Consider the following 26700-nt stretch of genomic DNA (forward strand, 5'->3'; position numbering starts at 1 on the left):
GGGATGTAGCCCGCATTACCAGAGTGAGGGTAATTTATACAAAATATTCTGGTGCTGTTGGGCACTTTGGTGGTACCTGGTGGGTATGACCAGGTGGGGAACCAGCAAACAGCACACATGGAGCCACTGTACATTGGTCAAAACGTGGTGGAACTGAATGGTGAATATACAGAGGGTTATTGATCAATGACATTAGGCCAGTGGAATAAAAATGCCACTTACTGTGTGGGCCGGGTTCTCTTAAAGCACTGTAAAATAACATAACTGAAAATGTACCACACACGGGTGCAAACTACATAAAAATGTATCTTTCTCCTGAAAGAAACAGGGGTCTCTGAAATGGGGTGCTATTGTTTCCTTATTGAATCTTTCAAATAAATAATTTGACCAAATGCAGACATAGAGGGCCTGATTCACAAAGGGAAACTCACTTTTGTGTAGGTTTATGGTTGTTTACTATTCACAAAGGGATTTACAAGCAGTATCTTTATGAGTGTGAGTACAAGAAAATCGTAAACAATTGTACATTTACACAAACGTGTGAGTTTACCTTTGTGAATCAGGCACACAAAATTTAACAACCAATAGTAAACAGCAGGATTTTATTACTCACTTTCAGTTTCATCATTTTGTGGGCACTTTGTTCCATTGCCTGCAGGAAGCATCTAATTCTTGCTTTGACTCGCTATATCCATTTCTTTCACTTTTGTTATATTAACAGTCACATTTTTATGCACATCTTCAAACACCAATGCACCTGCTCTTTTCAAGCAAACATTACTTAGCTACTTGGTGCATTACTACGTATTTTCTTTTTTTTCTGCATCACTTTCTTTTTTTCCACGTAAATTCAACACACCAGTGGTGTGACTACTGCCACTGCCTCATTTGAGCTCACACCTACCAACGCTCGCCTTATGTTCTATTGTTTTCGCACTATCTTTTGAGGTAATTTGGATTATTCTGCTAACACCAGCCGTGATTGTTTAACTTTTGTTTGGTTTAGTAAATGAATCAAGTTTTGGAACTATTTCTTATCTTTGGATGGATTTTCAAAAACAAATACTTTATTTAATTTACAGCTTGGTTTGCCCGTTACAAACCTTGTTCATGTTGTGAGTGGTGGCCTCTAGATGCATAACTTAGCATCTAACTGCTCTTACTTCCCTCTGCACTGTCGCCTTGCAGTCGACCACTCCAGTGTGAGCCATGCGGTTGATGGCTTCTACTGCTATCACTGTAATGCTGAACTTCCGCTGTTTCAGTAGTTACTATCTTACCTGCCCCTAACTTCGTACTTCCTGTGTACCACCTTCTTGTCCCAGCTGCTCTACTTTCCAGTTTCCGAGTGTTGGTTGTTCCTTTCTGCCAAGTGTTACCCATATTTTCCCTTCTTTCCTGTTAAGCAATGTTTCTTTCTAGCTCCTTGTCTATCATGGCTGCTAATTTAGTCCTCCATCTTAGCTATTACCACCGCATGTGTGTGCCTGTGTGATAGACAGGACTCTTGGGCACAGCTCACAATATAAGTGGTGCTTCTCATCAACTAGGACTATTACCTTTATGTTACCTTTTACAACATCACTGTAAGTATCAGTTCTATAGACCTTACCTTTGCATGTTGTCCTACATGTGAATATTTTGCAGTCACAATTTATAATAGCAATGGTGGGGAAGAACTTAGGGCCAGATGTAGCAAGCTTTTTGAATGCACATCGCGATGCCCATTCCCATTTTGCGAGTTGGTAACCTGGTTACCGACTCGCAAAATGGGAATGTAAGCCGCAAATAGGAAGGGGTGTTCCCCTTCCTATTTGCGAGTCGCATCGCGATGCAGAATTGCTTTATGACCACGAACGAGGTTGCAAAGCAGTGTCACACTGGTGGTAACCCATCCGCAAAAGGGAAGGGGTCCCAACGGGACCCCTTTGCCCTTTGTGAATGGCCCTGAAAACATTTTTTCAGAGCACGCAATGGTTCTATGGACCACTGCCTGCTCTGTAAAAATGAAACTGACATTTTTCATTTTTTCGTGTGTTATGCAACTCGTTTTCCTTTAAGGAAAGCGGGCTGCATTACAAAAAAAAACTGCTTTATTGAAAAGCAGTCACAGACATGGTGGTCTGCTGTCTCCAGCAGGCCACCATCCCTGTGAGTGCTGCGACTCGCAAGGGGGTCGCAAATTGCGACCCACCTCATTGAGGTGGGCCTTTGCGACCCCCTTGCGACTCGCAGATGGTGTCAGGGACACCATCCTGCATCCGGATTTGCGTCTCGCAATTTGCGAGTCGCAAATCCGGAATTTGCTACATCTGGCCCTTAATGAGCATCAGTCTTACCGTGTGATTCCCCTTGAGTGCTTTACTACTATTAACGCTGATAACTGTATGTCTTGCGTGCCATGGGTGTTAGTTATTCAGAATGCTCGGATGTCTCTCAAGTGCCTGTTCTTCCTAAGCTTATTACCTTGGATACCTTTTCTCCTCTGACTTCCTTTGTGATCATGGGCAGCTCTGTTCAAAATATTCTCATTGCTTTGTCTATCCACACTTCCAGTTCTTGGAAGATCCCTGACAAATTAAATACTATCCCTTGCGGTACTTAGCTTAATTCTTCTAGCAGCTGGCTTTTAGGGTAGAACATTCCACATCAATGTGTAGAGTCTGATTCCCAACACATACACATTCAAATCAGTGGCACTTTGTATTACTACTATTTTGTCACATAACAGAAAATAATAACGCCGTGCCCAAATGAATAGCTGCGGAAAAGACAGCTCCATCGATCCAGGGCGAATGCAATACACAAGAATCAATCCCACTCCCTCTTTCTCCCAAAATACTGGCATAGCAGCTGCACAGGGTTGATCTGTTGTGGCCTATGATGCACAAGGCAACCGACAGACAAGACCCCACCAGCATAGCAACACACAACATACAAAAAACAAACGGCTATAGGTGTGAAGGAAGGTGCAGAGAAGAACCTGCAAAGACATGCCAAGTAACATGTCGGCTAAACGCCCAGTCATGGCTTTTCAAGTATGGCCTAAAAAATCCTAGGGCCCTGTTCACAAACTGCATTTTGTAGGACTTCAGTGGTACTGCTTACCACAAAATGCAATAAACAAACGTTTGAGTGGAAATTTTCACCTCCACCTCTCCTATTGTTTCTTTGGGGAGATCATCACACACGAAAGTTTGCTACTTAGTAGTAAATGTGGAAGGGACACGGGCGAGTGACTGGAAAACAGTTACACTCACTGCTAAACGGGATGGGGTTAGGGAAGAGTAAGGAGGGGTTTAGGAAGGGAAAGGCACCCACTCACGGAAGAGTGAGCCCATTGCCATTCAGATACTACAAATTACCAAAGCCAATAAGGATCCAAAAAAGTTGTAAATGTACTACAGCTCAGACCTGGAGTAAGTCCAGCACTACATGTAGTCAACTCAATAGGAAATAATGTAAAAATAAATTATTTTATATGTGTGTGTGTGTATATATATATATATATATATATATATATATATATATAACCTAGTGGGGATCGCTACTAGGTAGCTATAGTTAGGACCTAGTTTCTATAGAAAAAGTGTTTTTTGTTTTGCTGATAACTTTGGGGCTGTTTGATGAATCTTCACAAAATGTTCCAAAAACAAAGGTGCTCACTTCAGCTGCTGTCTGGAAATTTTCGGGGTGATTAGTCAAGCAGGGGCTGAGAAAAAGGGGGAGGGTCTCAAAACATGTTTTCCCCTCTTCATTTTACCATAGGATGTTTGAATAGTGATAGCACCTCAAACACTGGGCGGAATTACACAAAATTTGGCAGAAAAATAGCTCTTGGCACAGAAGGAGGCCTTTTTGTTATTTGGTGTAAATCCATTCAGTAGTTTTTTTAGAAATGAAAGAAAATCCACATTTGTATACACATATATATATATATATATATATATAGAGAGAGAGAGAGAGAGAGAGAGAGAGACGCAAAGGCTTCTCAAACCCTCTAAATCTTGTGCTAAGGTCTGATTGGTTGACAACACTTTAACAAGGAGGAGTTGGCAACCATCTTGGGACTTGGCTGCAGTCAGGTCCCAAAAAAAGATGTTAAAAAAAAGAAGAGGCCAGGGTAGAATCATCTTGACCCCTTAGCTCTGGTGCTAGGGTCCCAGAGAGACCCCCCGAGAGCTAAAAAGCATTTTTTTTAAACTTTTTGCCACAAGTAGCGGCAGATCTAGTGAATATTTTTTAAAAACAAGCATGGGCTACTCCGCTTGCTTAAACTGCAGCCCCTGGGTGGGCCAGGTCCCGGGGGCATTTATATTTTGAACACGGGCTCTGTGGTCCTCCTCGCAGCCCCAGGGACTGCCACCTCCCCTGGACTCTAATCAAAGTAAATGCATGGGGGCCCAGGCCCCCAAAGCCCCAGGGGCCATTACCTTCCTGGGGCACGTATTGTAAGTGCAGTGGGACCTCTCTCCCCCACAACCCCAAGGACAAGCACATCCCCGGGCACTCATTATAAATCAAATGTGGGGGGCACTCAGCCCCCCTGCTTCCCTGGGGACCACCACCTCCCCAGGGCAGATATGAAAAAAGACGGAAGGGGCCCGTTTTGGACCTCCGCCGCCCCAAGGACCACCACCTCCACAGGGCCTAAATGCAAAGTTGGAGGGGGGCTGTGTGGCCCCCTTCAGGAGCCACAGATGGCCAAGGGGACTGCCACCCCCCAGGGCCGGCTCCTGCTTTGTCCTGGAACGCCCACCCCCAGGACATAGCTGTTTGCTTTTGCTTGGTGGGAGCAGATAGCTTCCACCAAACAAAAACAAACTAAGTCCTCCTTCTGCAAGTGAGAGCTGTCAAACAATATTCGCTTCTAGAAAGCAGAGTTTCCATCTGTCTTCCCTGCATACAAATATGGGTGCAGGGAAGACAGATGAAAACATTGCCCCGGCAAGCAGGGAGCTGCTATTAAAATCAGCTCCCTGCTTTAGGGAGCAATGCCGGCTCCCGCAGGACATGGGGAGTGGGCTAGAACCGCGGTGGCCATGAGGCTCACCCCGCAGTCCTGTCATTCTCTCTCTCTCTCTCTCTCTCCATTCCATAATGGGATGGAAGAGAGAGACTATGGGCCACATGTAGCAAACTCCAAGATTGCGACTAGGAAATTGCGAGTCTGTCCGACTCGCAATTTCCAAGTCGCAATCTCGGATGCAGAACGTGTCTCAGACACCGTCTGCGACTCGCTATGGGGTCGCAAAGACCCACCTCATCAATACTAATGAGGCGGGTCGCATTTTGCGACCCCATAGCGAGTCCCTGCACTCACAGGGATGGTGGCCTGCTGAAGTCAGCAGACCTCCCTGTCTGTGACGGCTTTTTAAATAAAGCAGTTTTTTTTCCTCCATTTTGCAGCCCCTTTTCCTTAAAGGAAAACGAGTTGCAAAATGAAAAAAATACGGAAACCATTTGGTTTCGTTTTTTCAGTGTAAGCAGTGGTCCATTGGACCACTGCCTGCTCTGAAAAAACATTCTGGGCAACATTCACAAATGAGTTACCACCAGTGTGACACTGGTGGTAACTGCGAGTTGCTTTGCGACCGCGTTCGCGGTCACAAAGCAATTCTGAATTGAGATGCGAGTCGCAAATAGGAAGGGAACACCCACCGATTTTCGCAGTTTGCACCATGCAAACGGCTTCCTACATCTGGCCCATAGTCACTGCAATGGTCTCTCCATGCAATGACTTCACAGCACAAGTGGCATAATGGTTAAGGTCACAGACTCTCACACTGAACGTTGAGGGTTCTAGTCCAGGTTTGTCTGTGGTCATTTTCCTACTTTAATTTGTTTTCAATCTTCAAAAGTTTAAGGTTCATAATGAAAGGGGATCTCACTCTTTTTAATTGACAAATACATTTTTTTTTGCAATTTGTCAAGAAATATCTCATTCTAAGTATATAATTCACGAAAGCCTAAAAAACTCTCTAGCTCTCTCCCTCTTACTCTCTTTCTCTCTCTCTCAATTTCTCATTTTCAATCTCTTTCACCCACTCACACACCCACTCAAACCCTTAAGCACCCACTCACACACCCACTCACAGACCCACTCAGACTCCCAATGACCCCCTCACAGCCCCACTCAGACCCTCACGCACCCACTTATAGACCCCCCTAACCACCCAATCCCATGCAATGCACAGCCCTTTGGCCGTACGTGGCGGGAGTAGGCCGCAGCCTCTCTGGGTGTGAGAATATGTGTGAGAAGGTGTATCTCGGAGTGAGAGGGGCTGTGAGAGTGTGTGTCTGGGTGAGAGTGATTACATCAGTGTTGTAGTGGGTGCGTCAGTATGTGCGTGGGTTTGTGAATGCGTGCATGAGGGTTTCAGTGGGTCTGTGAGTGGGTGTGTGAGAGTCTGAGTGGGTCTGTGAGTGGGTGCGTGAGGGTCTGAGTGGGTGCATAAGAGTGTGAGTGGGTGTATTAGTGGGTGCATCAGTATGTGCGTGGGTTTGTGAATGGGTGCATGAGGGTGTCAGTGGGTCTGTGAGTGGGAGTGAGAGTGTGAGTGGGTCTGTGAGCGGGTGTGTAACTGTCTGAGTGGGTGCATAAGAGTGTGAGTGGGTGTATTAGTGGGTGCATCAGTATGTGTGTGGGTTTGTGAATGGGTGCATGAGGGTGTCAGTGGGTCTGTGAGTGGGAGTGAGAGTGTGAGTGGGTCTGTGAGCTGGTGTGTAACTGTCTGAGTGGGTCTGTGAGTGGGTGTGTGAGAGTCTGAGTGGGTCTGTGAGTGGGTGCGTGAGGGTCTGAGTGGGTGCATAAGAGTGTGAGTGGGTGTATTAGTGGGTGCATCAGTATGTGCGTGGGTTTGTGAATGGGTGCATGAGGGTGTCAGTGGGTCTGTGAGTGGGAGTGAGAGTGTGAGTGGGTCTGTGAGCGGGTGTGTAACTGTCTGAGTGGGTCTGTGAGTGGGTGTGTGAGGGCCTGAGTGGGTCTGTGAGTGGGTGCATAAGAGTTTGAGTGGGTGTATTAGTAGGAGAAAGAGATTGAAAAAGAGAGAGAGAGAGTGAGAGGGAGAGGGAGAGAGATAGAGTTTTTTTAGGCTTTGCTGGATGATGTACTTAGAATGAGATATTTCTGCACAAATTGAAAAGACGTGTATTAAGAAATCGCTAGTTATGAAATGCAAAATGGTATGCATGATTTTTGCGATTCGGTAATAGCGATTTCTTAAAATTCGCAAATGCTATTACCGAATCGCAAATAGAGAATCCAACTCCATTTGCACCTATGGGCCTGCTGCAAATGGTTTTGCATTTCCTAAATTGCGAATTCCAGTTAGGAATTCGCAATTTAGGAAATGCAAATCCCAAGGTGCTGGGGGACTAAGGCCCCCTCTGCTGCACCCCAAAAATATTTTTACGGACATGTGAAGCACACACATGCCTTAGGGGCATGTGTGCGCTACATGTCAATTTTAAAATTGCATTTTTAAAATTTGCACATGGTTACCACCAAACTTCTGTTGGTGGTAATTGCATTTCCTAAATGCCCAATTCGCATTTAGGAAATGCTTGATACATGTGCTTAAGAAATCGCAAATAAGGATTTCCTATTTAGAGATTCTCTAAATGGGGTCGCAATTTTAAGGAATCGCTATTTTAGCGATTCCTTAAAACTGCACTTGCGAATGCCTTTCATACATTCTGAAAGGCATTTTTGCATTCGCAAACGGCCGAATTTTGCGATTAGCACCGTTTGCAAATGCAAAATCGCTTGATACATCTGGCCCTTAGAGAACTGTGCATATGAGGAAAATAAAAGTGAAAGCAGCCTGGATTTAAGTGCTTCCCACAATTTTAATCAACATTTGTTCTTTTATGTCACTTTCCTTGCTAGCAGAGGCCCGTGCAGTGAAAAAGAGGTATTATTTTTTGTAAACCCCTTGCTGTTCTGCTGAATCTGGAAAATAATCACAGATCAGGGAGCATCAGAACAGAGGTGATGGAGAAAAATGAGCTGACTGCTGTCCTAGTAGCCCTGCTCCAGACATCCACATATGGTCGTTAAACACCTCCACTATCCCCTCAAAGAGGTTGAAAAACTAGTTGGATCTCAGTTCCCTCCTTGCATACTTCAGAAACCATCCACCAGAAACCACCAAAAGGTCCCGTATCTGTCTATATGACAGGCCCATCTACATCCGAAGGCACCCAACAGCCCAACTTACCGTTTTGCGGATGCAAACAGGTCAACAAAAAATGTCTGTTTACCCATTCACCACCACTGATGTCCATCAATCCTGTTTAGAGAATGGTGGTTGGACAACCGCAAGTCCATCATCTGTGGTGTACCTTAAACACGATGGCGGGAGTGATGGAAAGTCACTCCATATAAAGTCTGTCAACAAAATCATGGTGGGCTATCCACCCCACCTGTGCTGGGGAAAAAACATAAATATCTTAACCCTGCCTACAACAAACACAAAACCTATTCAGTCAACATTGCCCTGATACGCCCTGCCACGCTTAGCCGTGGGACTATTTCTGACAGTGGTGGATGTACAGCAACAGAATGCACAACAAGGCAAAAGTTAAGTACAACTGTCTAAACAATTGCCAATACCCTACTAATCGCATCAAACATAACGTTATGCACACCAAACCATATCTAACATAACATAACATAACATGTGTATTTGTAAAGCGCACGTTCACCCGCAGGCATCTTGGCGCTGAATAACAGATGTTTATTCAATGTAACCTGCCTGACCATATGCCTCACACTACATACCCCTATAAAATACCCATCTACCCCCCACACCTTAGTAGCTGAATGAACATTTTTGCAAAATATACAAGATCAAACGTGATGCTAACTGCTTTTTAGCTTTTTTTTAATGTATGTGTCCTGGTAACAATTCTAAATGTAAGTGTTTCAAATAAATCCCACAACCATTCTGAGGCTATCCTTGCCTTCAATTTACCCACTTACCACACACCCCACAATCAGACGGTACAACCATGTATCCAAAGTACAAGTGTGCAACCCAATTATTGCTTAGTTATGACTTTAAATCTTGCACATAATATCAACAAAAGAACACACACTAACATGTCAGATGATGAACTCTCATGATTAGCCTCTAGGTATAGGAATACATGTTGTATGGCATTTACTTTGTCTGGACTCCATTATCTGGTGGTATTACTTCACATTAACACGAAAAAAATAAAGAAAAATGCAGTCACAGACCCGCACTCCGAATGGCACAGGCACTGAACTCTCACACCACCACTCCTAGTTCCTTTAACACACGTGTGAAAGGGAATCTCCCACAATGCAACACATATAAAACCTTGTTAACATAAGCCACATATTGCACAATTATATGTGGCAAACACCGTGCCATTTTAAAAACACTAACAATAGCAACTGACACATAAGCTTCAAGTGTAACTTTTTATACATTTAAATAAAAAGGAAAAACAAAAATTATCCTCTTGGTTAAAAAAGTGTTTAAACACTAACTGAATTCAAAGTCCAGGTGGGGCAAAAAAAAGGGTGTCACATCACAGTCTCTCTCAAGTAGGCTCCAGGCCTGGTGCTTGCTTTCACACCTATGCAGCAATGTCTTCCTCGCAGGACCACCTCCCCCACCATTTGAAGCACCTACTATTTTTGGATTGGTTGGGAATTTATGTATTTTTAGAGGGAACAGGGCCTGTGGGTTCTGGGGAGGATTGTTGATGTGGATAGTGAGATTTATAGATATGGGATTGTTTTGAGTTTTGGGGTGTATGTTGTAACAGGGTAAGGTGTTGTAATGGGGTCAGGTGGTGGAAAGAAGTGAGGGGGTAGAGTTGGGTCAGAAAGAAGAGGGACAGGTGTACTGGAAGCACTGGTGTCAGAAGAGCCACTGCCAAAGTCAGGACCTCTCTGTGTAGCAGACAGGGCAGAGTACATGCCATCTAGGATGTCAGTCACTTGAGCCGGCTGGAGACTGACACTATATTGTAAGTGCCATAGGATTTAATGCACTGGTAATGCGGAGGACGGGATATCCATCAGGTTTGTGATGGGATACCAAACTTTAAATGAAGCCCCAAATGACAATAGACTGTTGGGCACAATCATAATATATCTTCTTCATCCTTCCCAGGTCACCTCATCCTGACGTCTGCTGGGGCACTAGCAAGTGAGTCTTTTTGTGGTGATCTGAATTGCAAGTTGTTTGACCATTGGTGGGATGGTTGTGAAACAACTGGGGTGACACTACGTCTCTGTGATGTCATGATGCCAGTGTACATGCGTTTCATGAAAGATATCTGAAATATGTTGTACGTGGGTCAAAGCTTAGAATTTGGACTTGATATGACCAACTGTGGCCAATCTTTAGGACTTTGGTGTATTTTGTGACTGCGCTTGAACATAATGTCTGCGGAAAACACAAGGACGGCCTGTGTGGCTGAAGTCTACCATTAGGTTCCTATTGTATTTAGGGCACCAGTTGTCACTGATCTGCAACAGTGGGTTTATATCTTCAAAACAGATGGATTCATTATATGCTCTCCAGTAGAATAGTCATATTTAATTATGCCACAAAACCTTTTTCTGTTTAGGTCTGTACTTCTAAATATTGTTTCTACTCTGCAAGGACTGTATGTAAACAGGCATCTGTACATAATGGTTTTTTTGCAGTTTTATATAGCACAAACATGACCCGAATGCATTGGAGCTTTTTTTCATGAGAACCAGTTACATTACTCAAGGACTCAATCATTTTCTTATTTAGGCAGAGAAAGATTAAGGGCCTGATTACAATTTTGGCGGACGTTTTTACCCGTCTGCTGAACTTCAGATGGGGAGGTTGCCGCCAATGTGGCTACCTCCCCACCGGGCCCATTATGAGTTTCCCGCTAGGTCGGGAGGGCAGAAACCTGAGTTTCCGCTCGCCTGCCTAACGGGAAACACCCTGCAGCGTTGTCTCCAGCTCATAATCAAGCCAGCAGCAATGCTGTAGGCTGCAGGGTGCACCAGCACCCCCCCATGTTTACTGTCCGAAAAGCAGACAGTGAACATTTCGACGGTGATGGCCATGGGGCCACTGCCCATGCAAAGTGCATGGGCAGTGCAGGGGCCCCCCTGGCAGCCCCTGCACCCGTTCTTCACCCACCTTTTCATTGCGATGCTACCGCCATGAAATTGCTGGCGGAGAACAGTCATAATCCCCAGGGCAGCGTTGCCCTGGCGGATTATGACCGCCACAATCGTCAGACTGCCGGGATCTCCGATCCTGGTGGTGCTGGCAGTCCAACCGCGGCATAATATTGCGCTCGGATCACTGCATTGGCGGCTAGTAATGACCCCCTAAATGATCTGCCAAGAATCACAGGATGCTGAGCTGCGCCGAGACTCATACCTGGTTCTCCAATTCCAAGGTCAGCAACTCCACTCCACATCCTCTCCCTTGACGTGTCCTTTCTCCTTCTATGGGCTTTTGAATGTCAAACACTTTGCATTACATTTTTATTTTTACAAACCACTATTACGGTTGTTGTACATGCTAATCATAGTTTTAATATAATTTGTTCTTGATCATGAAATGTGTATTTTGTGTGTGTAGACTACATCTTTATGAGGTTTGTATGGTTTGTCAACAAATCTTTTCATTAAAAAAAACATTCCCACATTGATTTTATTCATTAATCTATTTATTTAATATTGTTCTGATATTTTAATACACATTCAACTTCTGAGAATATAAGTTAACTTGTATGTTGGATTGGAAATGAATGCTGAGCCAAAGTGGCTTAGAGTCCTTTTACAGACAATAGTTCATAAACAAGTGGGAAATGCGTGGGCATCAGGTGGGCAAGTGTAATAGTCTAGACCCTCACACTAAGACATCACTTTCTGTGCCTCTTGGTGGTAGGTTCTTTGGTGTTGTCCTCAACAGGGGCAGATGAACGGTCCCTCCTAAGAAGCACTGAAGCAGCCTGAGTGTGGGGGGCAGGGACAGCTGAATGGGGCTAAACAGCAGACAGCAGTGCCCCACTTTCGATGAAGCTGCCAGCTAGAGATGCTTTTGGGACCAAGCTGCCAGCAGATGGTACTTAACGACAGAAAGCAGCAGCCAAATCAGACACTACTTCGGTCAATGTCCTGAAGCCGCCCTGCACCACCTCAGAATGTAGAGTTACAACACACAGGCAAAACCCGGGAGATCAGTCTGGGCTCTCTAGATATCCTCTAGCCCTGAAGATGTCTTTTGGGGTTCCTGGGTAATCAGTAAACCTCCTCCCACATATCTGCAACCATCATGTCTTTACTTATACTGTTCACATTGGTGATTGCTCCCTCAGCCTTCCTCCCTGCCACAGGTCCTGTCCCAGTGCTTTCCAAACTACCCTGTGGCCTTGGCTGGATAGCCACCGGTGTAGCTTTGCCTGGCTGCACCGCAGATGTCATGGATGTTGTTGTCACAGGAGCCTAGATAGGGGTGGGCACAGTTGGTGGGGGTGAGGGCCCACGGTAAGGGTTGCGGACGGCACTTATGTCCGTATTGAGAACATGACTCCAATGTATGTACTTGGCCTTGTGTCCTCAGGGAGAGGCCTGGGTCACTGGCCACACAAACCTGACGGGCCAGGCTGGTCTTCAATATTATACCCATCACCACCAGTGATGCTGCCACTGAAGGCGTGAGATCCTGTATCTTCAGAAACAGTAGGCAGCACAGTTGAGCTGGTGACTGCAATCTTGCTGTCATCTCAAAGAAAAAAATGACTTATTGGAAATGACAGTGGTTATTTTATAAATAGCTAGGATATTCTATTGAACAATTGCCCTTTTTTTAATGCCTGTAATGTCCGACAGCTAATCACTAATTTTCCTCGCCCTGGTGATCGAATTTAGGAGTCATATTTTTATTTTGAGTCCTGTACCTAAGAAATATTGAGTGGCCTGTCTATACAGGCAGAGGAGGCCTAGTGTGTCTCAGTCGTGGAATCTACAGTTGTTTGGCTATCCTGTCCCAGGGTCCGTCCTGCTATGCCGTAGCAACACTGTACCAAGTCGAGCCCTCGAGCACTTGTCTGCTAGTGTTAGCGATGATGATCACTCTTGGGCTTCTCAGAGACGTCAGTGTGGGCGTACAGCATACTCAGACCACAACGTGGAGGCTAGAATCCATTCCAAATGCTCAGCATCTCAATCACTTAGTTTTGCTACAAAGATAATTTTATAACATTTTTGAACAATTAAACTAATACACCGACTAAACACAATTTCAGACAGTCAATGTGCAGGTGTGCAGTAAAGACGTCAAGGGCTACGGATTCTGTGTAGCGCACCCCCCTCTCTAGAGTTGTGTGTATCCGCGAGCTACACTGGACAGGCGCACTACCCCTGCGTCTTTGCACACTATCTGTGACTGTATTTTTCCAACAGACTCCTAAACAATCTTTGGCAACGCACAGCAAATGATGCTCTGTCCACTGGATCCTGGTATTAATGGAGGAATGTTGAGCCACGGTTGAGTGAGATAGCTACAGTATTGTGGTCAGTGGGCACAGACCACTTTGCAGTGCTTTTGAGTGTCCTATAAAAACACATCACTATGGGGGTCATTCTCACCCCGGCGCGCGGCGGGAGCCGCCCGCCTGGAGGGAACCGCCAGAAGACCGTACCGCGGTCAAAAGACCGCAGCGGTCATTCTGGGTTTCCCACTGGGCTGGCGGGCGACCGCCAAAAGGCCGCCCGCCAGCCCAGCGGGAAACAGCCCTCCATGAGGATGCCGGCTCCGAATGGAGCCGGCGGAGTGGAGGGTGTGCGACGGGTACAGTGGCACCCGTCGCGTATTTCAGTGTCTGCAATGCAGACACTGAAATACAAAGTGGGGCCCTCTTACGGGGGCCCCTGCAGTGCCCATGCCACTGGCATGGGCACTGCAGGGGCCCCCAGGGGCCCCACAACACCCCTCACCGCCATCCTGTTCCTGGCGGGCAGAACCGCCAGGAACAGGATGGCGGTGAGGGGGTCGGAATCCCCCATGGCGGCGCAGGGGGATTCCCAGGGCAGCGGAAAACCGGCGGGAGACCGCCGGTTTTCCTCTTCTGACCGCGGCCGAACCGCCGCGGTCAGAATGCCCAAGGGAGCACCGCCAGCCTTTTGGCGGTGCTCCCGCGGTCCCCGGCCCTGGCGGTATTTACCGCCAGGGTCGGAATGACCACCTATATGTTTACTACAATGTAGCTGGGAGGATGGATGTGGGTTGATTATTAAATTAAAATTGAGTAGTCCTTGCACTTTTCAAACCCAACATACTCACTGTTTGAAATTATTAGTGATAAAAGTGTTTGCACTTACAGTCTTCACTTCACCTGGAATTCCCACAATGCCTTCAGCGTCAAGTATGGACAACATCTTCTCCTCCCAACGCATGGGGTTGAGGGGCCTAGGAGACTCACCACTAGTTGCGAGGTCTTCTTAGTGTGCCCTGGATGCGAGGAAATGGACCGTCCCCCAGAGGTTTGTCAGCCACTTCCGGATGTCCTCCAGTGAGTGTCGGCCTTTGGAGACAGCATTCACTTTATCCAAAATTCTGGCACATATTTCCCTTCTTTGGTTCATAGCTGGTGTCTGGACCTGTGCTCAAAACAACTGGAGCTCATCCCTTAGGTGGGCCATCCATCATTACAGTCAAGTCATTTTCAAATATGGGGCTCTTCCTCCAGCCATTTTTTGTTTTTTTGATAGCTAAGATCTGTGGTGCTGTTAGTCTGTGTTGTGAGGGGAAATAGTTTGTGTGGTTTGAGGAGTGTCTTTTGTACTGAAAGCTACAGGTTTTTTTTGCTGAGTTGATTTTCAGCAGGTGTGTGTTGCTGGATGTGTCCATCAACAGTGATGTGCGTGTCTGCTGTCAGAAACCCCGTCTGCCATTGCCATTCGCAGTCGTGAGGGTCCCCCTTATACTCTGATGGTGGACACCACTCACCAGTGTTGGCGGAGTGGTGTCTGATACTGAAGGACTAAAGAAAGCAGATGGTCCTTCTTCTGTCATGAAGGATGGCAGTCCGTCAGGCCGAACCCTAAATACGGATGACGGTTAACTGCTGTCCTGAAGGACTGATCATTTCTACTGACGGAGCAACAAAAGTCCATCCACCAAGTTATGGATTAGGCCTTTAGTCTCATAGTCCATTGGTATGTACTTACACACCCGGAGAGCTTTTGCAGGTCCATCCTCCAGTCCAAGAGACCTTCTGTCTGCTTTTAGACCCTCCCAGTGAACTCCCAGACCCATCTGGCCCACCCTCAGGCACTGCTGAGAAGATTTTGCAGATCTTCATTGTGGTTAGAGAGACCACTAGACATTTGGTCATTATATAACTCAGTCAGTTATTGATGCACAATAAAACAACCCAGGGTAGTCATGAGGCACTACAACATGCACCTCAGAAAACAGCATACCTCTAGACACATGGTTGTCAGAGACTACAAGTCAGCATTCTGATAACCAGTTGATCAGTGCATACCACCAGTAAGTCCACCATCCACTTTGATTACCCCCAGATGATCCTTAGACAATACCTGTGATCTTTAACCTGCCTTCAGGTACCCCTAATCTTTCCTCGGACACCAGTCAGAGACTGTTGGCCTTCCTTTAGGCACCACCGGTCTGTCCTCAGAGACCTTCTGCACAAACATATATTAACAAGGAGGGAGGGAGAGGAGTTTTCAGGGGTCTGTCATGCATCCTCCAAACTGTGATACGCAAAATCTAAAGGTATGAAGTTCCACAGGACACGGAGAGCGGGAGTTATTCTAAGTCTAAGGGAATCCCAATTGTTGTGCACAACCACCTCCAGTGAATGAGAAGGGGTGGTTGAATGCTATGAGTAAATGTATAATTTCAGTGAAATTAAAAGATCTTGGCTAACTGCAGACCTAAAGTCTGTGGTGAATGAGCTACTTTTGCAGGGAGCAGGGAAATATGAGAACTCTAGATAAATACAACTGTGTGGTGATACTTGAGAATACATTCTTGCCTGACCTGGCAACAGGTACTGACACCTTGGCAGCCCCCTCTGGTCTCGCTTGTGTTGTATTAGTATGACGCACAGCATTTCTTCACAGTTTCTTAGGAAATGTCTTCACTCACTGCTGGCTGTGCTAGAGTAAATATGACCTGTGCTGCGCCAAGAGATATGATTAAAGACACAATAAAGCTGTCATACAGTGATTAGCAATGGTTTGTTTACACACTTGTGGCCTTTTCCTGAGAAGGAATCTTTGGACTTTGGTTCCACTGAAGCTGTGTGCAGCAGCAGAACCCTGTGACTGCCCTAGGTCCTGGGGAGGGGTGCCATGCTGGCATAACACAATACAGTGGGGGTGGTGGGCAGGGCCTTGGACTCCTTCCTCAGCAGGCTCTGATCAGCAGCATGTGAAACAACCAAAGAGAAGGAAGCATTTGTTTGCATCTCCTTCAGGAAAACATTTGACTTCATCTGTCCCCCATGAATGTTAAGTGACCAGTTATCAACAATTGGATACATCTGCTCACTGCAACATGGCGGCAGGAGCGCAAGCAAGTGAGGTAGAGAGCAACACGTATCGTGGAGGGGGTTTGGTGGGGAGAAGGACACAAGAGAGCAAACAGCACATAAGGGAAAGAGCGACATGGAGCACAGGCAGGTATTTTGTGTGGGTGAAGCACATGGCCTACTTAACCCCAAACACAGAGCGGTGGAAGGATACAAGTCTGCTATTTTCCAGGGCAAGGACACAACAAGAAGGCAAGCCATAAAAATATCTTTCGAACCCTGACAGTTCTTGCTGTTTGATAGGTGAGACGTAAAAAGGGACAGAGGTACAGGGTCCCAAAAAGAAGTTATTCTGCCTAAATAGAGGTATAAATTCACCTAGATCTCACTTACAATTACCCCCAAGAAACAAAAGGTCCACCTTCAACTCCCCTCCTGTGTCCATTTGGTGTTTTGTAGCTTACTCTGGTCCGATGAACTATTCACAACAACTAGTAATAAAATAAGTAAATAAGCAAATAACACACAGAGGAGAGGACCCTGCACAAGGAGGAGACAACCCAACACACAGAGAAGAGGACCCAAAACAAAGAGGAGAAGACCCAAAACACACAGAAGAGGACCCAGCACACAGAGGAGAGGACAATGCACAAGGAGGAGAGGATCCAACACACAGAGGAGAGGACCCAACACACGGACGAGATAACACTGGACAAGTAGGAGAGGACCTTGTGCAAGGAGGAGAGGACACAGCACACAGAGAAGGTGGCCCATCACACGGAGGGAAGGACACTGGACAAGTAGGAAAGGACCTTGCGCAAGGAGGAGAGCACTCAACACACGGAGGACAGGACCCAACACACAGAGAAAAGGATCCAACACACTGAGGAGAGGATCCAACAAATGGAGGAGAGGACCCAACACACAAATTAGAAGACCCAACACATGGTGGAGAGGACACTGGGCAAGTAGGAAATGACCTTGCGCAAGGATGAGAGGACCCAACACACAAACGAGAGGACCCAACACACAGAGGAGAGGATCTAACACATGAGGAGAGGGCTCAACACACGGAGTAGAGGACCCAACACATGGAGGAGAGGACCCAACACACAGAGGAGAGGATACAACACACAGAGGAGAGGATCTAACACATGAGGAGAGGGCTCAACACACAGAGAAGAGGATCCAACACATGGAGGAGAGGACCCAACACACAGAGGAGAGGATACAACACACAGAAGAGAGGATACAACACACAGAGGAGAGGACCCAACACACAGAGAAGAGGACCTAACACAAGGAGGAGAGGATCCAACACACTAGGAGAGGGCCCAACACACAGAGAAGACCCAACACACGGAAGAGAGGACCCAGCACATGGAGAGGACCCAACACAAGGAGGAGAGGACCCAACACACAGAGGAGAGGACCCAGCACATGGAGAGGACACAACACATGGAGGAGAGGACCCAACACACGGAGGAGAGGACCCTGCACACGAAGGAGAGGACCCTGCACAAGGAGGAGAGGACCCTGCACAAGGCAGGGAGGACCCAGCACACGGAGGAGAGGACACTGCACACAGAGGAGAGGCCCCCACACATAGAAGAGAGTACCCTGCACACAGAGGAGAGGACCCCACATATGGAGGAGAGGCCCCCGCACATGGATTAGAGGACCCAACACATGGAGGAAAGGACGCTGGACAAGTAGGAGAGGACCTTGCGCAAGGAGGAGAGGACCCAACACACAGAGGAGAGGATCCAACACACGAGGAGAGGACTCAACACACGGAGGAGAGGACCCAACATACGGAGGAGAGGACCCAACATACGGAGGAGAGGACCCAACACACAGAGGTGAGTACCCTACACACAGAGGAGAGGACCCAACACACAGAGAAAAGGACCCAACACACTGAGAAGAGGACCCAACACAAGGTGAAGGGGACCCAACAGACGGAGGAGAGGAGCCAACACATGGAGGAGAGGACCCAGCACACGGAGACGACCCAGCACACAGAGGAAGGGACCCAGCACACAGAGGAAGGGACCCAGCACACGGAAGAGACGACTCAGCACCCAGAGAGGAGAGGACCAAGCACACAGAGGAGCGCACCAGGCACACGGAAGAGAGGACCCAGATAGGAGAAGACCCAGCACACAGAGGAAAGGACACTTCACACGGAGCAGAGGACTCAACCCACGGTTGAAAGGACCCAACACACGGAGGAGAGGACCCAACGCACAGAGGAGAGGACCCAGCACATGAAGGGGAGGACCCAGCACACGGAGAGGACCCAACACAAGGAGGAGAGAACCCAACACACAGAGGAGAGGACCCAGCACATGGAGAGGACCCAACACACAGAGGAGAGGACCCAACACACGGAGGAGTTGACCCTGCACATGGAAAAGAGGACCCTGCACACGTAGGAGAGGACCCAGCACACGGAGGAGGGAATCTGCACATGGAGGAGAGGATCTATCCATGGAGGAGAGGATCTGCACATGGAGGAGAGGACACTGCACGCGGAGGAGAGGACACCACATATGGAGAGGCCCCCACACATGGAGGAGAGGACCCAACACATGGAGGAGAGGACCTAACACACAGAGGAGAGGACCCAACACATGAGGAGTGGACCCAGCAAACAGAGGAGAGGGCCAAACACACAAACGAGAGGACTCAACATACAGAGGAGAGGACCCAACACACAGAGGAGAGGACCCAACACATGAGGAGAGGACCCAGCAAACAGAAGAGAGGGCCCAGCACACAAACAAGAGGACTCAACATACAGAGGAGAGGACCCAACACACAGAGGAGAGGACCCAACACACAGAGGAGAGGACCCAACACACAGAGGAGAGGACCTAACACACAGAGGAGAGGATCTAACACACAGAGGAAAGTACCCAACACACGGAGGAGAGAACCCAACACACGGAGGAGAGAACCCAACACACGGAGGAGAGGACCCAACACACGGATTAGAGGACCCAACACACAAATGAGAGGACCCAACTCACAGAGGAGAGGATCTAACACATGAGGAGAGGGCTCAACACACGAAGTAGAGGACCCAACACATGGAGGAGAGGACCCAACACACAGAGGAGAGGATACAACACACAGAGGAGAGGATCTAACACATGAGGAGAGGGCTCAACACACAGAGAAGAGGATCCAACACATGGAGGAGAGGACCCAACACACAGAGGAGAGGATACAACACACAGAAGAGAGGATACAACACACAGAGGAGAGGACCCAACACACGGAGAAGAGGACCCAACACAAGGAGGAGAGGATCCAACACACTAGGAGAGGACCCAACACACAGAGAAGACCCAACACAGGGAAGAGAGGACCCAGCACATGGAGAGGACCCAACACAAGGAGGAGAGGACCCAACACACAGAGGAGAGGACCCAGCACATGGAGAGGACCCAACACATGGAGGAGAGGACCCAACACACAGAGGATAGGACCCTGCACACGAAGGAGAGGACCCTGCACAAGGCAGGGAGGACCCAGCACACAGAGGAGAGCACACTGCACACAGAGGAGAGGCCCCCACACATAGAGGAGAGTACCCTGCACACAGAGGAGAGGACCCCACATATGGAGGAGAGGCCCCCGCACATGGATTAGAGGACCCAACACATGGAGGACAGGACGCTGGACAAGTAGGAGAGGACCTTGCGCAAGGAGGAGAGGACCCAACACACAGAGGAGAGGATCCAACACACGAGGAGAGGACTCAACACACGGAGGAGAGGACCCAACATACGGAGGAGAGGACCCAACATACGGAGGAGAGGACCCACCACACAGAGGTGAGTACCCTACACACAGAGGAGAGGACCCAACACACAGAGAAAAGGACCCAACACACCGAGAAGAGGACCCAACACAAGGTGAAGGGGACCCAACAAACAGTGAAGGGGACCCAACACACGGTGAGGAGGACCCAACAGACGGAGGAGAGGAGCCAACACATGGAGGAGAGGACCCAGCACACGGAGACGACCCAGCACACAGAAGAAGGGACCCAGCACACAGAGGAAGGGACTCAGCACACGGAAGAGACGACCCAGAGAGGAGAGGACCAAGCACACAGAGGAGCGCACCAGGCACACGGAAGAGAGGACTCAGATAGGAGAAGACCCAGCACACAGAGGAAAGGACACTTCACACGGAGCAGAGGACCCAACCCACGGTGGAAAGGACCCAACACACGGAGGAGAGGACCCAACGCACAGAGGAGAGGACCCAGCACATGAAGGGGAGGACCCAGCACATGAAGGGGAGGACCCAACACAAGGAGGAGAGAACCCAACACACAGAGGAGAGGACCCAGCACATGGAGAGGACCCAACACACAGAGGAGATGACCCAACACACGGAGGAGTTGACCCTGCACATGGAGAAGAGGACCCTGCACACGTAGGAGAGGACCCAGCACACGGAGGAGGGAATCTGCACATGGAGGAGAGGATCTGCACATGGAGGAGAGGACACTGCACACGGAGGAGAGGACCCCACATATGGAGAGGCCCCCACACATGGAGGAGAGGACCCAACACATGGAGGAGAGGACCTAACACACAGAGGAGAGGACCCAACACATGAGGAGTGGACCCAGCAAACAGAGGAGAGGGCCAAACACACAAACGAGAGGACTCAACATACAGAGGAGAGGACCCAACACACAGAGGAGAGGACCCAACACATGAGGAGAGGACCCAGCAAACAGAAGAGAGGGCCCAGCACACAAACGAGAGGACTCAACATACAGAGGAGAGGACCCAACACACAGAGGAGAGGACCCAACACACAGAGGAGAGGATCCAACACACAGAGGAAAGTACCCAACACACGGAGGAGAGGACCAACACACGGAGGAGAGAACCCAACACACGGAGGAGAGGACCCAACACACGGATTAGAGGACCCAACACATGAATTAGAGGACCCAACACACGGAGGAGAGGACAATGGACAAGTAGGAGAGGACCTTGCGCAAGGAGGAGAGGACCCAACACAAAGATAAGATGACCCAATACACTAGGAGAGGACCCAGCACACAGAGAAAAGAAAGGACCCAGCACACAGAGGAGAGGACCCAACACATAGAGGAAAGGACTCAACACATGCAGGAGAGGACTCAACACACAGAGGTGAGGACCCAACACACAGAGGAGAGGACCAAACACACAGAGGAGCGGCTCCAACACACGGTGGAGAGGACCAAACTCACGGAGGAGAGGACCCACCATAGGAAGGAGAGGACCCAGCACACGGAGACGACACAACACATGGAGTAGAGGACCTAACACATGGAGGAAAGGACCCTTGCACATGGACAGGAACCAGCACAAAGAGAAGAGGAGCCAGCACACAGAGGAGAGGACCCAACACACGGCATAGAGGACCCAACACATGGAGAGGACCGAGCACATGGAGAGGACCCAACACAAGGAAGAGAGGACCCAGCACATAGAGGAGAGGACCCAGCACACGTAGAGGACCCAGCACACAGAGGAGAGGACCCAGAGAGGAGAGGACACTGCACACGGAGGAGAGGATTAAACACACAGGGAGAGGACCCAACACACGGAGGAGAGGACCCAACACAAAGAAGAGAGAACCCAGCACATGAAGAAGAGAACCCAGCACATGAAGAGGACCCAGTCTACCAAGCAAACATATAGCACATAGAAACACAATTCATAGACAACAAATGCCTGATTTAGAGTTTGGCAGACGGGTTACACTGTCACAGCGGTGATGGATATCCCATCTGCCAAAATATCAATACTATTATATCCTACAGGAGTTATACTTAGGTGGACAGGATAGCCGTCATAAAAACACCAGTGGACAACTGGCGATCCTTCGTTCGTCCAGGTGTTATCTAGAGAGTTGACAATAGTCTGTATCTACAAAGTAGATGCTGCGTTTCGGCGTTATGAGATCCTTTTATCCAGCTTCTGCAGGATGTTTCTAAGACAGAAATGTTATGCTGTTTTGATGGATTCAGCATAATAAAAATACGTATTGAATATAACCCAAGAAATATTGGATGGTTTGTGTAGTTGCAGTGAGTGGTGCATTGGCTATATTGTTAATATAGTCCTTGGTAAATTACTTTAACTAAGGGAAGCCTTTCTTTTTTGTAGTGTTGAAAGGATGTTCTTATTGGTTGTAAAAGAGTTTGCTCTACTTCTAGTGTATAAAACTGCTGTAACAACAACAGCAACCAAGATAGAATTCTATTTTACAAAAAGACAGGTGAACCTGGACTTTTTTCCTAAACTGTTAGCACCAGGGGTGATAAACAAGAATAAGGGACTCAGGATAGAATGCATGTGTCCTAGACACTCTGGCAGCAGATTGGAGAGCCGCCTTCAAGGGAGTGAGGGAACCTCGGTCCTTCCACCAGAACCAGGCTCCCTCCCCTGGTTCTAAGATCACTGCATGAATACACCCCCTCAGAAGATGCAACTGGGATTGCGTGGACTGGCAGCCATTTTAATAGGATCTTGGAATGAGAAGCAAAATGAAAGGACCTGACTTGAGGGGTAGTTACTGAGGTAATGCCACCTTCAGCAAGCACCCGTAGCCATACTGCAGAGGACAGACACTGACCTGCGGACTAAACAGTACAAACCTAGGCTTCCTGGGGTTGAATCTGAGCACATGCGCTGCCATTGAGTTCTAACTAGTCGAAGGATGCTACAGGTGAGTGTCACTCTCATGCTAGCAGAACCTGTATGTACAGATCTGAGCATCACTCCTAGCGGCCTCATATAAGGGTTACAATGGGGAAGACCAGGCTGAGCCCTGAACGACACCCACAAACAGAGAAGGGGGTTGCCAGGCACTATCTACACTCATCTATTGAGATAGACCAGCAAGGAAGGCCACTAACCAGTTGAGGACTGTTCCCCCAAATCCCATCCAATCCCATCAAAGTGTGCAGCATACTAAGTAAAACGCCAAGTTTTTTAGTACAGAATGCCACAGAGAGGACCAACCAATGCAGGAACAAGGCTTTAAAGGCGGCAATCTTTGTGCTGTAGCCCCTCCGGGAAACCCAACATGTCACATACTATATAAGGATAACTGTACTGCCCTCCAGCTTGTTGGCCAAGAAGGCTATCCCAGTTTTGATCTAAAAGCTGACAAGAACCCCAGGATGAAGTCTTCAATTTTTCGGTAATGGAGTCAAAAGGCAAGCTTTAAGGGAACACGACACACCTAGGCAGTCAGAGGGTGAATCATCAAATGAGATCTAATACTGCAACAGAAACTGAAAATTAAATTTTACAGCTGAAGTAGAAAGTACTTAGACAGAGTAAACAATTTCAGAATTTACTCTCCAATGCTTTAGGGCATCCCAAAGGTAGAGCTGAAGTGTTTGGACCACCAGTAGGTCAGCCCTCCCCCTCCCCCTCTAACCAGCCACATGCCTCACCGCCAAAACAGTTTTAAACTTATCGAATGAGAAAAAAGAAAACACATTTTTAGCACACCAGTTTCCAAGAAGAGACAATGTGAAGGCAGGAACCGCTGTGATCTACAGATAGCCCAACAATTGGAATCTATGCGAAAGTGTCCACGAGTAGCAATACTCTGCCCGCCCAGAGTATTCTCCCTGAACACTAAGCGGCATACTTATGAGCCCCATGGCCGCCCAAGCTTCACTTTTTGTTGGTGCTCTGGCCACACAGACTATAAACCCATGTCTATGAGGCACTTTGCACATCCTTGAATGGCCTCATAGATATGGAGTAAGGCAGTGCAATTCACTGCGTTGCCTTACTCTGAGTTAGGGAAGCGTTCCATGGGCGTTGCTTGGGGTTTCCCACGCAACACTCATGGGTTTTGACTCTGCCCCAGATTTACAAAATCACGTAAACCATGGGAAGCGCCAAAACCTTACACCTCCGGAGGTGAGGCGTAACGAGGAAAACTACTTTTATTTCTCCTCGCTTTTAAATCTTTCCATGTGTGCTGCATTCTGCAGCACACATAGAAAGAGGGAAACGCCTTCATGGATTGTTTTTGTGCAGGAAGGTGCTCCTTTTTGCGCCAAAGCAATCCTGCATGCAACGGAGGCACCCTTGCGCCATGGTGCAAGTTGGCGCTTGGCTGACAAAACTGCACCAGCCCAGGGGAAAAGGACAGGAATGCGTCGTATTGCATAAATACAGTGCCTTCCTGCCCTTTCCCTTTGGCGTAGGGAAACGCAGCAAGAAGACTTTCTGTGCCGCCCCACGACAAATCCCCATAACTTTGGCTCTATGAGTGTTTTGAGTGCATCGCTGAGACCCGCATCCCGAGTCCTCGGGCCCCTGTGCAGAGCCCCTGTGCCAGACAGACCCTCAATAATGGCCCCTTGGTGCATATGCCCCTCCTCCCTTGTGCTTAGGTAAGTGCTTTGTCGGACCCTCATTAATGGCTGCATTGCGGACATTTCTATGTGCCTCCTTGTGCTCAGACCCCTCCTCATCGTGAGCAAGCCTTGGGCCAGCACCTCGTCCCTGGCTACTTTGTGCATATCCCCCCCGCCCCACCTCTTGCGTTCGGACCCCTCCTCACCCCTAGTTTAAGGCCAGAGGATCATTAGTGACCGCCTCGTGTACCTCTGGGTGGCTAGTAAAATACAACAATAAACAGGCTTCAGTGGGATGCTGAGGCCTCTGGGCCCAGGTGCCCCTGCACCCCCTGCTCCTGAGCTCAGACCCCTTCTCACCTTCCTTAAGTCCTGGGCCATCGCCTCATTAATGGCGGCCTTGTTCTCGTCCAAGAACCTCTTCAGGGCCTGGAGCTGGGACATCCGGTACTCCAGGGGTCGGGTCTTGCCCGAGTTGAAGCTGGTCCTGAGACGGTCCACAATGTCCTGGAAGCTGGACATCCTGAGGAGTGAAGAGCAGAGGGTCAAACGTGGCGTGGCCTCCCCCCAGGGGTCACTGGTAGTCACTGCTTATTGTGGTAACTCCTACAGGGGAGCTGAGGTGGTAACTCCTACAGTGGAAGGTGAGGTGGTAACTCCCTTAGGGGAGCTGAGGTGGTAACTCCCACAGGGGTGCTGCAGATCAGGACAGAGGGTACTGGTCAGCTCTGTCCCAGTCCCAGTACTAGGAGAGGCGCTGCAGGTCAGGACTGAGGGGCACTGGTCAGCTCTGTCTCAGTACTAGGAGAGGTGCTGTGGTCAGGACTGAGGGCACTGGTGAGTTCTGTCTCAGTACTAGGAGAGGTGCTGTGGTCAGGACTGAGGGCACTGGTGAGTTCTGTCTCAGTACTAGGAGAGGTGCTGCAGGTCTGGACTGAGGGGCACTGGTGAGTTCTGTCTCAGTACTAGGAGAGGCGCTGCAGGTCAGGACTGAGGGGCACTGGTCAGCTCTGTCTCAGTACTAGGAGAGGTGCTGTGGTCAGGACTGAGGGCACTGGTGAGTTCTGTCTCAGTACTAGGAGAGGTGCTGTGGTCAGGACTGAGGGGCACTGGTCAGCTCTGTCTCAGTACTAGGCTGGTCAGCTCTGTCCCAGTACTAGGCTGGTCAGCTCTGTCCCAGTACTAGGAGAGGTGCTGTGATCAGGACTGAGGGCACTGGTGAGTTCTGTCCCAGTACTAGGGCAGGGGAGGCGCTGCAGATAAGAACAGGGGGGCACTGGTGAGCTCTGTCCCAGTACTAGGAGAGGTGCTGCACGTCAGGACTGAGTGCCCCTGCTGGAGCTCCGGTGCCCCAGTACTGGACAGCATAGGGGTATGCAGTCAGACCTGAGGTGAGTTACCAGCGAGGGGGAGAGGTGTCTAAGCCTGCCATTACCTGTCCGGGTGCAGTGAGCTCCTGGGCGAGGAATGGTTCTGGGACCGTTAAGAAGGATTTCCCTCAAGAGTCAGTCTTTACCCGAGATTACAAGGAAGGGCGCGGAGATCAGGAAATAGCTTAAATAAGACTGCGCATGCGCAGCCCGGGAGCCAGGGACAGCACACGTGTGGGTGTAAAGTACATTTCTCAAGAACTTTAAGACTGACACATGACAGGACAGAAATCCGTGGAAGCTGAGGGAAGTTTCACATCTTCACCCACCTCTTCCCCTAGCAGACAAATGTGCTCAAAAGGCTGGCTGTGATTTATT

The 26700-nt window shown here is 48.6% G+C and overlaps 1 protein-coding gene across 1 annotated transcript in view; it reads right to left on the bottom strand.

The window, feature by feature from the left end:
- The window catches only part of LOC138293660 (aldehyde dehydrogenase family 3 member B1-like), a 106528-nt gene extending 80033 nt beyond the window's left edge, over positions 1-26495 (bottom strand). Inside the window, exons 1-2 of the mRNA XM_069232956.1 lie at positions 26388-26495; positions 25313-25475 (exon numbers count right to left, since the gene is read on the bottom strand). Coding sequence (XP_069089057.1) covers positions 25313-25474 — 162 coding nt within the window. The 5' untranslated portion in view covers position 25475; positions 26388-26495. The remainder of the gene's footprint in view (positions 1-25312; positions 25476-26387) is intronic.
- Positions 26496-26700: the final 205 nt, after the last annotated feature.

This window comes from Pleurodeles waltl, chromosome 4_2 (genome assembly GCF_031143425.1).
Source record: "Pleurodeles waltl isolate 20211129_DDA chromosome 4_2, aPleWal1.hap1.20221129, whole genome shotgun sequence".
Classification (NCBI taxonomy): Eukaryota; Metazoa; Chordata; class Amphibia; order Caudata; family Salamandridae; genus Pleurodeles; species Pleurodeles waltl.